This window comes from Lycorma delicatula, chromosome 12 (assembly GCF_047948215.1).
Source record: "Lycorma delicatula isolate Av1 chromosome 12, ASM4794821v1, whole genome shotgun sequence".
Taxonomy (NCBI): Eukaryota; Metazoa; Arthropoda; class Insecta; order Hemiptera; family Fulgoridae; genus Lycorma; species Lycorma delicatula.
The window spans coordinates 22372133-22389407 of record NC_134466.1 but is presented as its reverse complement, the minus strand read 5'-3'; the positions used below and the strand labels follow the sequence as shown (position 1 = coordinate 22389407).

General features: G+C 31.1%; 1 protein-coding gene across 4 annotated transcripts in view; it reads right to left on the bottom strand.

Annotated features, from left to right (window-relative positions):
- Positions 1-17275, bottom strand: part of LOC142333004 (uncharacterized) — a 356865-nt gene that overhangs the window by 45153 nt on the left and 294437 nt on the right. For all 4 annotated transcript variants that reach the window (XM_075379771.1, XM_075379768.1, XM_075379770.1 and 1 more), the window contains 4 exons: positions 11680-11786; positions 8129-8258; positions 4422-4525; positions 587-767 (listed from right to left, as the gene is read on the bottom strand). In XM_075379771.1, the coding sequence (XP_075235886.1) occupies positions 587-767; positions 4422-4525; positions 8129-8258; positions 11680-11786 (522 nt within the window). The remainder of the gene's footprint in view (positions 1-586; positions 768-4421; positions 4526-8128; positions 8259-11679; positions 11787-17275) is intronic.

Below are 17275 nucleotides of genomic sequence, written 5' to 3'. Positions count from 1 at the left end.
GTGTGAACGTCAGTGTAGGAGAGAGAAAGACAAGAAGGTGCCACTGCTCCACAGACAGCAACAGAAAGTAAAACAATTGTCAGAAAATTTGCAGGTAAATCATAGCTAAAAGTAATCATAGCTAAAAGTAATCATAGCTAAAATCATCACTTGCTTAAAGTAATGAAGGAGAAGATTCCTGAAGAACAAGTAGATGAGGTTATGTCGTTGAGGAAGGGTGAGAAGAAGGAGGTGAAGATCAGAATTAAAGGGAGTCCAAAGCTCTGAAGTCTTTAAATCAATATTAAAAGATGTGGTGAAAGTTATAGAGGTGAGTCTTAAAAACAAAGCAGAGAGACTATAGTGTATATTAAGGATATAGATGCCAGGACGTATGATCAGATGATATTTCAAAAGCAGTTGGAGTGCAGGAAACACTGAAGCTAACCTCCATCAGACCGGCATTCGGAGATACTAAAAATTTCACAGTCATAATGTCAGAGAGAGCGGCAAGATTGATAATAATTGACCGACTACCACTTTTTAAAAAAAATTAAGTACAAAAATATATTTATTAAATAAAATATGAAAATAATATAATACTAACAGTATGAACGTATCTTGAGTGGAATTCGGCAGCCTCTTTAAGGAATGTCAATCCTGGATGCGTATCAACAACATCTTGTATTAGAGGCATAAAATCTTCAGGTAACAAGTAATTTCTATTTTGACCGCGTGTCAAGATACGCATGAATCTTGATGCTGGATCATGGCATGTTGAACAAACACTAAACAACATAGAAAAAAAAATGATTAAAACATTAATTAAATAATAATACACACACTTTATTAATACACAAATTTAAATAAATTGATACAGTATGTAATTATTACTCAGATTAAATGTCAGCTATTCAAAGTGTTGATTGTAAAACATAATCTGGTTAAAAACATAATGAGTACAGTTTTATACCTTTTATTAGAGTTTTGCAAATCATAGATTTCATTAAATTTCGATGCACAATCATGGATATGTTATTTTATAAATTTATCATTGGAGAAATTTTTATATGACTTCAAGCTTTTTTGCTTGATGTTTTCAGGTATTTTATACTTTTTTCTTTTTTTTAAAAGTTTTTAATAAAACCTTTAAAAAGTAAATATGCAGATAAAAAGATATTTTTCATGAAAAGTTGATCGATGTGCAAGTTGCATATTCTGTTAGTTCCAAGAAGGCTCTCTTTTTTCTGTTTAGTCTCTATAACCACCATAAGGTATTACTTCAGAGGATGAATGAGGATGATAAGTATGAGTGTAAGTGAAGTGTAGTTTTGTACAGTCTCAGTTCGACCATTTCTGAGATGTGTGGTTAATTGAAATCCAACCACCAAAGAACACCAGTATCCACAATCTAGTATTCAAATCCATATAAAAGAAACTGTGTTTACTAGAACTTGATCGCTGGAACTGTTCTCAACTTTGAAATTAGCTGATTTGCAAAGACGCATTCACCACTAGAGCAACCCGGTGGTTAGGTGTTCTATACTTGATGCTACTTTTTCACTATCTTAAAATATTTTGAACTTTCTTCAGGACACCAGAAATAATAACTGTAATCGTTATATAATATTGTCAAAGCAATTCTTTCTATTCCATTACTGTGTTTGATTATGACTAATTTTAATGCTATACTATCATGACACCATAATTGTGTTTAATTCTATTACCTATTTAAATATATGCTTTTATTTTTTGTGATAAAAAAAAATTAAATAATTCAATTTATTGTCAATAAGTTAGAAATCACACAGTTGACAAAACTTATACAGTAAATGAAGCAGATGTGAGTCATTGGCAGTGTTAAGGAAAAATAATTATCTTCTTGAAAAATATTAAAAAAAAAATTTTTTCAAATCTAAAGAAAATGAAAAATCTTGAAATAGAATCTGCTTTTATGTTATATTTTAATGAATTACAAATTGAAGAGAAGCCTTAATATTAAAGGCTACAGAATAACTAAAAGAGAGTTGTTGCATTTAAGGTGTAATGGTTGAAATAATCTTTTATGCGTAGAGAATAACTGTATTTAAACAGTACCATCACAAAAAATACCTGCAGATTATAAAAAAAGCACAGTGGTTAAGCTATAAAAAACATGAAATTAATTTACGTAAATAATACTTCCAAAGCCAGGTTGTTAATGTAGGTGTAACAGCTTCAGTTTTTCACGTATCTCTTTCCATATTCAAGGTAAAAAGAAAATATGCAACAACATTATTGAATATGAAAAATTAAAATTAGTTTATTATTCACACTGACTACAGTACACTTACATAGTAATTTGTTGAAGACAAGTTCTTCAGGTTTGTGGAGACTTTTGAAAAGTGATACGAGTGAAAATTTCAGTTGCTTTTAACACTCATAAGCAGAACCGCTGAAAGTTCCAACACGTAATGAAAATTTATTGAATGACTTTTGCAAAACACAAACATTAATCTAGGAAAGTTTTCAAAGTGTCACAAAACTGACTGATGCTCGCAATAATACGACTACTATTAAGATGGGTACCCTAATTCAATATTTTTTCACTTTCAAACTGAATGTTCTAACCAGGAGGTTTTAACTTCAATGCAGAAGAATGCTTACAGAGTTTCTAACCTATAGATTTATTTTGTTTAAAATGATAAAGAATATATGAGGAGGATGAATGTCCCAAGATGTACAGCAGGTAAATCTCAGCAGGTATGTTTAGTTCCTCTACTAAGGAGGTTCCTGTACTAAAAAGGAGGTACGGAAACCTCTACTTTTAAAGAAGATTTTGATTATAAATGCACAATACTGCTACTTGACCATAACTTTAATCTATGGGGTATGAAATGAAGTGACTCTTCACTCCTGTGTGTTTGAATATTAGATCGAGGATACCGGTGTTCTTTGGTGGTTGGGTTTCAATTAACCACACATCTCTGGAATGGTCGTACTGAGACTGTACAAGACTACACTTCATCTACACTCATACATATCATCCTCTGAAGTATTATCTGAAAGGTAATTACCGGAGGCTAAACAGGAAAAAAAGGTTTTTTAAGCAAGTACAATTTTGAAATGAAAAATAAGAAGCAAATTAAAAAAATATATGTATATTAACCTGAAAGCCTGGATATTAATAAAAAATTCTATATAATTTCTGCTTATATTAAAGCACTTGTCATATCGTATGATCAGCTCCTGCATTCTAGTTTCATAGAAATCTGTTGCCTGACAAGATAACCATTGGTGAACGACTTTTTGACATTGTCATCATCATCACCATAGTGCTAACTACCGATTTGCTGCTTTAAATGCAGAAACAAGTGACATGTTCCTGTATTTAATGACAGAGTGCCAGATCACGACTATAAAGCAGGTGATCAATTTGTTTTTGACCAAATGATATGATGAGATCTTGGGTGTGATGAACAGCATGTGGCCAAGCATTGTCATAAAGTAGCACGATTCCCGTACCTTCTGTTTTGGATTGAGCGATGCAGTTTAATGAAGGACTTACAATATGTCTCTGCATTTATCATTTCGCTCGAAGGGATTAACAAACAATGATCCCAGTCTTTCCCAAAATTCAGTGCACATGATTTTCCAGATGGATATTGATCGCTTGAACTTCACTTTCTTGGCAGATGTTGAGGGTCTCCATTCCATGGACTGTTCTTTTGATTTCGGTGTAATGCGAGACATCTTTGTTACATCACCGGTAACAACTTGGCTTAAATTAAATTCCCTTCATTGCTATATCTCAAGAGAAAATTCAAAGGATTTGCTAAATGTTTGTTTTTGTGCAACTCAGACAACATTTTTGGTACCCAGCATGAGCACAACTTCTGATAACCTAAGCATACCAACACAGTTTCATTAGAGAATATTTCGTGAAATTAAAGGAAATTCATTACATAATGATCAAATTGTACCAAATATTCCCACAGAGTTTTTCATTAACTCTCTGCAGTGGATCATCAGTACTGACAGACAGTTACCCACTCCGTGTCACATTGTGTATTTGTATGACAATATTTAAATACCCTAACCCATTTTCTCACCGTTCCATCAGACATAGCATTATCCCCCGTACTACACTAATCTGTCAATGAATTTTGGCCACTTTTGTATCTCTTGCACATTTAAGAAGTGAATTACAACATGTATTTTACAATCGGTGACACTTTGCCACAAACACTTTTGCAAAACACAAAATCAATTAAAATGAAACCAATTAAAATTAAGCATTTTAAACAAGCACTGGAAATTGTAAATAATAACTATCAATCATGTAATTGCTTCTGTAGCAAGCCAAACAGATGTAGTTACGCAGTGTACATGCGCCAAACAGCACAGCTGCGAACATATCAAAAGAGTACATAATTAAAAGTCAATCCTCGTATATTACTTACTTTCTCCAGTATTCGATAAATGAATTGAGTTCGACATATCCAAGTTTTTCTCCTCCGCATGCGATAAACAATGGAGCTTTCCAATAAAGAGGACATCCAGCTGCCTATGAAGACAAAATAAAAATTAATGACAGCTGCAGGATGATACGAGATATACAATAAACTAATTAAAAATATACATAAAAAATCAATCAATCTAGTTTTATGTATATTAATTCTTAAATACTGTTTGATACCAGAACTACTGTACAGTATCCCATCATCAGTGAATAAATAAATTATAAAAATTTTACTTTATATAGAAGTTACTTTATGAATATTCTTATGTTTTTTAATATCAATTAAAATTTTGTGTAGTAAAAAAAAAAAAAATAAAATAAATGTTTAACTAACCATGTGTAATACAAAATACTATATATAAACTTCACTGGGGAACAAAAAAAAATAAACAAAGAAAACTTTGTAAGAAATTAGAGATAAAAAGAGATTAATTTGTAAGGTCAACATTACAGCAATGTAATAAATACGTATATAACATAAATAAATATAAGAAGCATTTAATGCTACAAAAAAATGACTTCAATGTAAATTTACCATGTCATTACAAAGAATACAGATAACTTGGCATTACACCAAAACTGTAGAGCGTTTAAAAATTACACCAATCTAATAAACATGAGCAATGTTTAACATTATTACAATTGGTGGATAATTTCTATGTTTTTATCCCAGTTTTCAGATATTTTTTTTTTTTGTTTTCAGTCATTTGATTGGCTTGATACAGCTTCCAAGATTCCCTATCTACTGCCAGTTGTTTCATTTTGGTATACCTCCTACAAACATTGCCTGCCTGCACAGTTTTTCCATCCATCAGTCCCTCCAGTATCAAAGCGACAATTCCAGGATGCCTAAGATGTGGCCTAAAAGTCTGTCTCTTCTTTTAGCTATATTTTTCCAAATGCTTTTTTTCTTCATCAATTTGCCACAAAACCTCACTTTATCCTCCCATCTGATTTTTAAATTCTCCTGCAACACCGCATTTCAAAAGCTTCTAATCTTTTCTTCTCAGGTACTTCGATCATCCAAGTTTCACTTCCATATAGAGCTATGCTCCAAACATATATTTTAAAATGCTTTTCTGATGTTTAAATTTTATTTTGATGTAAGCAAATTATATTTCTGATGGAAAGTTCGTTTCACCTGTGCTATTCACCATTTTATATCGCTCCTGCTTTGTCCATCTTTAGTAATTCTACTTCCCAAATAATAAAATTTTTCTATCTCCATACTGTTTTCTCATCCTATTTTTATATTCAATGGTCCATCTAGTTTATCTCTACTAAATTTCATTACTTTCGTTTTGCTCTTGTTTACTTTCATGCAGTAATTCTTACATAGGACTTCATCCATGCCATTCATTGTTTCTTCTAAATCTTTTTTACTCTTGGCTATAATTACTATATTATCAGCAAATCATAGCATCTTTATCTTTTCACCTTGCACTATTACTCCAGATATAAACTGTTTTTTAACATCATTAACTGCTAGTTTATGTAAAGATGAAAAAGTAACGGGGGTAGGGAACATCCTTGTCTGACTCCCTTTTTTATTACTGTTTCTTTCTTATGCTCTTTAATTATTAATGTTGCAGTTTGGTTCCTGTAAATGTAAGCGATTATTCTTTTGTCTCTATATTTGAACCATAAATTTTTAAAAATGCTTAACATTTTATTCCAGTCTATGTTATCAAATGCCTTTTCTAAGTCTATAACTGCCATGTATGTCAGTTTGTTTTTCTTTAATCTTCCTTCTACTATTAATTCGAGTGCTAAAATTGCTTCAATGTCCCTGTACATTTCCTGAAACCAAATTGGTCTTATCTTAACATTTCTTCCTCACTCCTCTCAAATCTTCTGTACAGAAGATAATAATTCTGTACTCAGATAATTTAGAAAATTATATCAAAGAAACCAAAAATGCAATTATTAAAATCAAATAATTTTAAATTAAATTAAAGTATGCAGAAGTGGGACCTGAATGAAAATTTTAAAACAGTTGTATAATATCTGTAGTTCTGTACCCCTTATATATATATTAGATGTTATCAGTGTCACAAAAAAGTGCATGATGGAGCAAATATTCTGAAGGATTAGTGGATATTAAATGCTAAATGACAAAAAGATTTGTAATAATAGATGTGGTGTCATAAAAAAAATATATGAAAGATCTTACAGAACTATCAGCACATTCCTTAGTGAAGTCATGAACTAAAAATTTAACTAATTAGGTCATCTGAAAGTACAAAAAAAAAGAATTTACACGATAGAAAGTCCTTTTCTACACTCAAAACAATTTGTTCCGTTGACATTTTCTTCAATTATAAAAAGAACAAACTAGAAATAGTTTTTTTTGTACCTTGAGTGAGTTACCCCTTAAGATGTAGTTGTTACCCATAAATAAGTGATAAAAATTTTCTACTCAAAATTTTTCCCAGTGTGTTAGTAGCTGTACTTAAAATTTCCAGCACTGTAACTAGTTCAAAATTATTAAAAGAATTTTACAAATAAGTATAGGTAAATCATGGATTTTCCTTAGAGAGAGAGAGAGAGAGAGAGAGAGAGAGAGAGAGAGAGAGAGAGAGAGAGAGAGAGAGAAACAGACAAGCATTCACATAAACATATTACATATGCTACATACACACACAAATGATGGGTAGCTCAGTAACATCACTGAATTACTTTCTTCTGTTTGATATAATAATTATGACATGGAAATTATTGTTTCATAAGTTGGCAGAATTCATGCAACTCACAATATGAACACCAAGTTTTTGTTTCCTTTCCAATAATAACAGTGCCTGTGTGCCAGTGTAGTATGTTGTCACTACCACTGGTTAACATCTTCGTCATTGAACAGTATAAAAATATCAAATTTTGCATTTTGCTTAAAAAAACAAATCAAGTAAGATATAAATGTGGCTTTTAAAAGTATACGATGAAAGAGCAATAAAAAAAATTAAAACACATGATATGAATAAAACAAGCGTTACAATCAGGTTTGTGTTAATACTGATATTAGTAATGGGCCAAATGTATACTGTAACAAATGATGAAAATGCTTGACCCTGTTAAAAATAATAGAATTAAATAAACTGGGGAAATAGAATCAGAAGTTCGAATATCAGTGGTACATTACTAGTGTGATCATTCGATACAATGATCTGAAAATACATTGTGTTTTTTAACAGACTGTTTCAAAAATAATGCTATCACATTAATCCATGCTAATTAATAAGTACCTAGCTCAATAAAATGTATTGTGCCTAGTGCATTTACAAAACATGACATGAATTAATTTTTACAAGATTCTTCATATCAAATAAATTTTAAAAGTAATTCAAGGTCATAGATGTAATGAATCAAATGAAGGTTTCAGGAATACTTCAAAAAATTTAATACACTTGGAGTGTGAAGCTCCATTCAAACTGCTTTGAAGATAATGTAATGTAAAACTATTTAACTTACAGTTCTTTTTTTTTAAATACATATTCTTAGTTAACCTTTTGATGCAAGCACTCTCTCTCTCTCTCTCTCTCTCTCTCTCATACACACACACACACACACACACACACACACACACACACACACACACACACACACACCCACACACACACACACACACATTAAATAAGTTAATACATTTATTACCTTAGTAATAGCACCAAATTTTTCTTTGGTTGCCTGGTGACCTGGTAAGTTGATAAATGCCTGTTTAATAGAATCAATATTTGCTTCCAACTGTTGCTGATTACTTGGTTTCCCAAGTGGATAATGAAACCTACATAACAATAACAATAAAAGAAATAATAAAAATCTCTATTTACTAAAGACACTAATATAAATAAAGTTAATGCAACAACATTTAAATTGAAATATTTTTGCGTTTTCCTTTGATTAGATCTTGGATTTTATTTTGCTATTTTGATTGGTTTTGTTATGATTTAATTCAATTTTATACCTATTTCATCATTGTTCCCTATCCCTGTTACTTTTTAATCTTTACATAGAACTAACAGTAAATGGTGTTAAAGAACAATTTAGATCCGCAGTAACAGTACAAGGTGAAAAGATAAAGATGCTATGATTTGTTGATGATATAGTAATTCTGGCTGAGAGTAAAAAGAATTTACAAGAAACAATGAACAGCATGGATGATGTCATGCAAGAACTACCGTATGAAAATAAACAAGAACAAAACGAAAGTAATGAAATGTACTAGAAATAACTAAGATGGACCACTGAATGTAAAAAAAAGGAAAAGAAAAGATTATGGAGGTAGAAGAATTTTGTTATTTGGGAAGTAGAATTACTAAATATGGACGAAGCAGGAGCGATATAAAATGCCGAATAGCACAGGCAAAATGAGCCTTCAGTCACAAATATAATTTGTTTACATCAAAAATTAATTTAAACGTCAAGAAAAGATTTTTGAAAGTATATGTTTGGAGCGTAGCTTTATATGGAAGTGAAACTTGGACGATCGGAGTACCTGAGAAGAAAAGATTAGAAGCTTTTGAAATGCGATGGTGTTAAAAATAAAATGGGTGGATAAAGTGACAAATGAAGAGGTATTGCGGCAAATTGATGAAGAAAGAAGCATTTAGAAAAATATAGTTAAAAGAAGAGACAGACTTATAGGCCACACATTAAGGCATCCTGGAATAGTCGCTTTAATATTGGAGGGACAGGTAAAAGGAAAAAATTGTGTAGGCAGGCAATGTTTGGAATATGTAAAATAAATTGTTAAGGATGTAGGATGTAGGGGGTATACCGAAATGAAACGACTAGCACTAGATAGGGAATCTTGGAGAGCTGCATCAAACCAATGAAATGATTGAAGACAAAAAAAATTTCATCATTAATTGTATAGATGTTTTTTGTTTCTTTCTTGATGATTATCCTTTTTATTGTGTTTCTTTACACCACTATAATCTATTTTCAGTAAAGCAGAATATTATTTGGAGAAATAATAAAGCAATACCAGATTTTTATGATTATACTCTTGTATGTGAATGATGAGAAAATGTGGTACCCATTGATGTTGGACAAGATGACATTTAATGATTTTGGTTTGCCAATAGGCTCACTATCCCTACAAGGATTACTATTGACACTCTCTAACCTCTCTCTTTAGGGTTGATCTATTTTTAGACAGACATTATCTGGAATCAGTAAAGTTACCACAACAATCCCATCTACCAGGCTGGGAAGTCATTAGCTAGAGAAGCAATTATTTTTGTAACTGATAGAGCTCTAATAGTCTAAGAACTAACTTTCTCATCTAGGCGAGAGTAGGATTTAAAGATATCAAAACAATATAATACATGATTACTAGTAATGGTAAATTTACTAATTAAAGATGAAATTAGTGTTTAAAAGAAAAGCAGTCAACTCTGTAATCATATAGTTATCTATTTTTAATCGATTTAGATGTTACTATACTTTTAATGTTCAGCAATTATCAATGTAATATTTTTTAACCATTTTTAGTGGTTAAGCCAGGATTAAGTATTTTCAGCAATGAAATAGGTTATGTTACGTACAGCTGTTTTGAGCAGGAAAACAATTCTTTGAAGGGTGAGAAAACTTACAATCAGGTATTAAATGAAAAGTGAATGAAAATGTTCAAAAATCAATGAAATTTTTTCTCAAGGTCAAACAGTTAACAATATTACACATAGGAACTGGCAAAGTTTTTTTGAAAGAATGAGAAGAAAGTAACCAAATTTAATAAAAATAAATGGGTTTTTTATGTAGACAACACATATTTAAACTTTGTTTTCAAATAGGTTTTTTACTAGAAAACACAATATATCTTTGAAAATCCATCCTATCCACCACATTTATATATATATATATATATATATATATATATATATATATTATTTTTATTTATATTAAAAATATAAACTATGATTAACAACTGCTCCAGAAATAAAAAAAATTATTCAAGGGTACTAGTTTTGCATCTGTGGAAGAAGATACAATAACAAAATATGACTGATCCCTTAACAGCCTTATAACCAAATATTTTTCAACACTGTTACACAAACAAAGGAAAATAAATATGCAGTAAAGTGATCAAGCCAGAATGAAAGGAGGAAGATACATTTTAAAATATTAGATTATTATGTTTAACATATGCTACAGGTTCAATCCTGGAAATTTACTGCCAAACTTTACCTGATAAAAGTTTTATACTAAAAAAAAAGGCGTTATGACAAAATATTCAAACAGAACCATTTCCTTTGTGGGTGGTGACCGATAAACATAAAAAACCCACCAAGGCACCTTAAAATTGAATTGGAGAACAAAAGATAAAAGTAGTCAAAGAATATCTCGGAGAATGGATAAGCTGGAATGCCCTTAAGAGAAAAGGCAATGGGAACCAGAAGAAAAACTCGAACTAGACTTTCAACTTACCAAAAACAACTGCAACAAAAAATCTGTATCCTGGAATGCAAAATATTACCAACTTCGGCCTAATCGAAAGTCTGGAGTTCAAAGACAAGAAAATGTTAAGAAAAATCATAGACCCCAAATTCCAAAACAACAAACTAATCTACATCAAAAACAAAACCCTGTATAAAAAAAAAACAAAACAGAAATTTGGCAGACACATTGAGAAAAAAGAATCAATTTCTGCGACACATCCTCAGAATGTGTGCAAGCAGACTTACCAAACAAATTTTTAATTATTTACAAAACAAAAAAACAAACCACTCTGGTTCAACCAAACAGAAAATGATCTAATGACACTCCAAATCACAGAAAGCATACTCCTAGGCAATCCGTCAAAACAATCAACAAGGACAAGCAAATGAGGTTCCAAGCCAAAGCTAAAACCAAATGTTAAGATCCAATTCTCCAATGAAAAAAGGAAAGTAAAATCAAAAAGAATGAAACAATGATGGGCTAAATCAAAGGCACAGAATACAAAAAAATAATTGATCCAATGTACTCACAAAAGAAGAATAATAAATCAAAAAGAATGAAACAATGATGGGCTAAATCAAAGGCACAGAATACAAAAAAATAATTGATCCAATGTACTCACAAAAGAAGAATAATGCTTGTAACTTAATTATCACATTATTTACAAGAAAAATTATAATTTTTATAAACTCTTTACAAGTAAATACAAAAATCATAAACAGTAATTAAATACATTAGAAAAAATATGTATTACATATAAATACCTTGGTATAAGAAGATTTCTATTAGCTTTTGTGTGCCTCTGAAGTGTTGTATGAGGTGGTGGTGAAGTTTGTGATTTTTGACTGGTAATTGATTCTCGAGAATAATTCTGAAAATTAATACAAAAACATAAAATAAATAATAGATCACATTGTAAACATATGGATTAGAATACATAATAGCATTACTCTGCTGCCACCAACAAAAAAAGCACATTCCCAGAAATGTCAACAGGCAGCTTCTTTTATACCAAACAACACCCAAGGATGTCAAGCCTTGCAAGTCCTGCTATCTCTGGCGTAAACAAGCAGATCTCACTTAATTTCATGAAATCAAAAACAGGGAAGGATATATTGGTTAACTGGCATTTATCCTGCCATCTGAATGTTGGATCACTCAATGATACAGACCTGGCAGATTCTCTTCATAGGAAGAGAATCTGTTAACAAATATTTCGTTAGTACGAGTAATAGGTACTAATTATAGGTAGTACGAGTAATTATATTATTATATTATACGAGTAATAGGTAGTAATTTCGCTAGGTACTAATGTAATATTTGTTAACAATTATTTTACCATTAAAATTCAATTTAAAAACTAAACATATTTTAATGTAAAATAACTTAAGAGGGTGAATATGGATCTATTAGGCTCTAGTCAAATCTGAATTCATTATACTTACATCAATATAACAAATAGAATTTGGCTTAATAGATTTTAAATAAAATAAATTATATTAAAATGAAAAGGAAAGAAAAATAAATTAATGAAAGAAAATGAGGAAAATTAAAAAAGCGATGGCCTACCTGTGAACGAACTGCAATATAACAAAAAAACCTAATTTGGGAGAAGTTACATATTTTCTTCATATATTCAAGAGATTGGCACATTTTACTCAAGATAAGAGCAACAAATTATTAATTAATAAACATACATTGACACTGGCTTAAATATATGATACAACAAAAACTCTTTTCTTTCAGAAAGTTAAATTACATAAGAGTTGAAAGAACTTAATTAAAGGAACAATTAAATAATTTTTAAATAAATATGAATAAAACAAAAATTTTATCAATTTTCTAAATATACATATACATCTACAATTTTTCCTTCAGAGAAGGAAAGGTCTTGAATTATTTTCTTGTGAGAAAAAAAGTTTATTGTATTAAAGAAACTTAGATGTAAGACAATAATTTTTTAAGGCAACCTGAAAAAATAACAATAATATTATTTGAAATTAATTTAACATGAGAATGCTGAAAATTTGAGAAAAAATATTTGAAGAACTAATTATAAGTGATATAAGGTCTAGAGAAAGCTACCAAAATCGAAACCACTACTGCTGACATACATATGGAGCAGACATAATTACTAACTACATGTTTTCATTACCTATGACTTAAACTGCTGGCACATCAATTAAAGAGAATATATCTATATCATAGACATTTGTAGGAGTTATATCCATGATACATTTGCTTCTCTTTACTTTGGCTTATTGATAATTTTCAGTAAAGTTCAGGTAATAAAAGTTGTAAACTTCTTTAAAACTTGTGAAGTTTAAAACTTCATGGAAATCAAAGAAAAAAAACTTCTGTATAAAAACTTGAAATTTAGCATCTATGACACATGTTTAAGAAATACGAAATAGTTTTTAACAGACTGCTATAGTTTAAAGCGAGAATTAGAATAATTTCACCCCATTTGAACTAGTTTTTATTTTTAATTTTTAGCTTTTATCAAACTTTTTTGAAGAATACCACTTGAAGTAATAAATATAAGTCTTTTATGCAGTTATATGTTGCGGAACATATACAATATGTAGTAAAAAAGGCCACTGATGCTTTTTATGGAATCCGTATGGTGATTCATCCTGATTGGAAGTTGAATTACCGTACCATGGGTATCCTTTGCAAAGGTGTCAGTGAGGCTATTATGTTATATGCTGCACCTGTCTGGCCTCACTGTTTGGCTTTTAGGTGTTATGCGGACATTTTGCTGTGGGTTCAGCAACTCCTCTTGCTGGCTGTTATAGAACAGTCTCACGGAGGCAGTCTATGTTATAGCCGGAGTGAAACCAATAGATATCTTGGCTAATGAGCGTAAGGAACACTACATTTTCAAGGTAAATAACCTATTGAGATCAGAACAAAAGCAGGAGATTGAAGACCAGGGCCTTGCATCTTGACAGGTCAGGTGGGACAAATCACCTACAGGTCACTAGACACATGGTATATTTGCAATTAGATGGGTTTCCCCAATCTGTATATCACACAGTTTCTCTCTGGGCACAGTGCCTTTCGAGCGAGTTTGGCTAGGCTTCATTTGGTGGACTCAAGTCAATGCCCGGATTGTGGGATTGATGATACAGTGGACCATGTCCTCTATGTCTGTCCCCGATATGAGGTTGAACGTTCACAAGCTGTTAGGGAACTTGCGAGAATACGTTCCTTTCTCGATCTCCGTATTAACTGGATGATCTGCGAAGAGTGGTCTATAGTGGTTGGTTTTCTTCACGCCCTTGCGATGTGTAGGTCTGCAGAGAGAGTTTAATCGAGATATCTGATCATGGTGGATCCTGGGTGACTAGGGTTCCGGTCTAGGCATTAGATTGGTTGGAGGTAGGCGCATTGACATCATGCAACGGTTATATTAGTATTGTTGTGATTCGATCTAGGGCTCCCACTGGCGGGGGTAGCCCGTGCGATCGGGGGCGTGGCTTCGTTCCGCCGGTGGCGGTTCCTGATTGTGACTTGGTAATGCCGCGAAGGACTTCATGATGGGACCGGGTGGGAGAGCGGAGTTTGTCCCCGGCTCCTGCACGGACCGGAATGAGGTTACGTTCTCCTTGTTAGGTGACCTAATTTGGTCGATTTATTGGGTGTAGGTCTGAATTTCTATATTGTGTAAAACATAATTTTTATTGGTATGAGTGTAGTACTGATTTGACTTACAATTCGTTTGTTTCTTAAGTATTTGCAGTCACGAACGGTGTTGTCAAATTTAGACTAGGTGCGCTTCCGTGGTCTCGGTTAGTTAGTTTGAGGGAATCATTTTACATTGGATGTGAGGCTTACGTGAAGGCAAAATTTGATTTGTATTTTACTGATGCAAATGTCTGCCAGGGCATTTACATAGATGGCATCCCGACCAAGACCTGGCTGATGATTGTCAGATATAATCAATTAGAGGGTCTAAAGACGACCTCTGGTAAAGCCCCTCAGGGCTCGGAACGGAAGGGGTGGTTTGGCGACCGGTAACGTCATAAGATGGGTGTCTTCCCTTACGGAATTGGGATGGTTACTTGAAAAAATTAGGGTTGGGAAAATGTTTATTGTCGATTATGTGTTCAAAGAATACACAACGATTCAACTTGTATTTCTTCCGTTAAGTAACTCTGTCATTAGTCAATTATAGGCTGTTGACACTTAATGTTGTTTTACTCTGTGATCTATGAAATTATAGACAAAACTAACTGTTATTTATTTTACTTCACACCTTTTATCTCCAGTATATTATTGTTCCGAGACATTCCAGATGCTGAAGAACCATCAGGTTGTAAGGAATGCAGACTACTGTCTGATGAGTATTTCCAATAATTTTTTTAAGTGTGTATTTTTAGAATTGTTCAACGGTGCATAAATTTTATCCTTTAGTGTTTACATGTATAATTTTTCAAGTTGTTCTTTATGTAGGTATGTACGACTTATTTCAATGAGAAAAGGTGTAGTCAATAGTGAAGTTAAACACATTAAGAGTACATTTTCTCCTGACCATAGTGAAAAGTTGTACCTTGTCTGTCTAAATAGAATTAGTTCAGTTAGAGGATTCCAGGTAACCTGGATTTATTTGACTTCTGTGAGAGTTTTATCTGACTTTATGTATTGTACTTTATTAGTGGTTTGGCATTTAAGTCAGATAGTCAACTTAAAAAGCTTTCTTATATCTTCAAAAAGAAAAAGTAGGGTGGAAGTGAGTTTTTGAAGATGTTCACAGTTAGTTACTTTGATAACTGAAGAGTAACTAACTTTATAAAAAAAAAAACAAAAACAAATAAAAGAAAAACATAAAAGTATAATTCATTATTAAGATTAAAAGATTGGTACAGAATAGAAAAAGATTTGCATTAAACCATTGAAATAACAGATGACAAAAAAAACATGAAAATAAAAAAAAATAATTAAAAATAACAATAATAACCAATTAATTACCTTATTATAAGATCTAGGTCGTGGATGTTTCCATGGTTTATATGGGAATTTAGGATCAGTGGGCTGTTGATTAGCCCCTGATGCAAACAGCACTTGACAAGCATAGCACCACGATCGCACAATAACCATTCCAAAGCGACACTTTTATCACGATACATTACTACTGTTAATATCACTATTATCACTTTACAACTGCACAATATCGCATAATAATATTGTGTAATGACACAATTATCCATTTATTATCATCATAAATGTCACAATATATACATTTTATTAAAATAAATTCATTTGAACGTAATTTTTTTGAAAATATATTTTTTAATTGTATTCCCATGATACATAATTATTTTCATAAAAATATAACATATCTATAACAGTAGTATTAATTATTAAAAAATGCAACACACATTATACACACAAACACCTATTTATAAAAACTCACATATACACTCGAACAAATGAAAATTTATTACACTGTTTTAACACAGATTGAGCTACGCTATTATATAAAATGTACAATAAGTACAACATACTAATAAAGTAATGATACTAGGTTATCAAAATAAATATTATTTAAAGAAGAGAATGTACGTTTATTTCTTTATGTTTAATTCATGCAAAGCATTCTTTTACACACTTACTTATTTTATTATTTTAATAATATATAATAAAATCTATCATTTAATGCAGTGATTCTCAAACTTTTTCAGTCGAAACCTTGTTTAAGAGAACAACTTGCTAAAAAAAATTTGTTAAAAACTTCATTAATGCCCTTTCTAAAACTTATTAAGAATGAGGAAAAACGAGATAAATCTATTATTTATTTTTAAAAGGTAAAATTATACAAAACTATTAATAAGTGTTTTATAAATCCAACGTATACAAACATATTGTAATGTTTTCCATCTTTATATCATGAACACGGGATAGGCAATTAAATTTTTTCTTTTGTTTTAATAATTTATCGTTGGTAGATAACTGGATTACATAAAATACTGTTTCACTCAAAAAGATATTTTGTTATTATATTACAGAGTTGGTCCAATTGAATGGGATGTAGACATGAGTAGGTTGCTTTCTAAAGTCCAAGGATTAGGAAAAAATATGCCTTGTGAATGTGAATAGTAGATGAGTAAAATAAATGTAGCAGAAGGGAATTGATTTCACGTACAGATAGATCTTCCAATGTTCATTTTTATCAAGAAAAACTCTAGTTAAACTATTTGAATTTTCAAAGATCATAAATTTTAAACCTTTAAGTAAATATTGTTCTGGATAGTTTTTAAATTCAAACCCAGAAAGATCTGATCACATATGTTGGCAAAGTGGTAACTGAAAACTAAGTTTTTTGTTTTATATTTTTTTTTAAAGAGTTGTAGATAT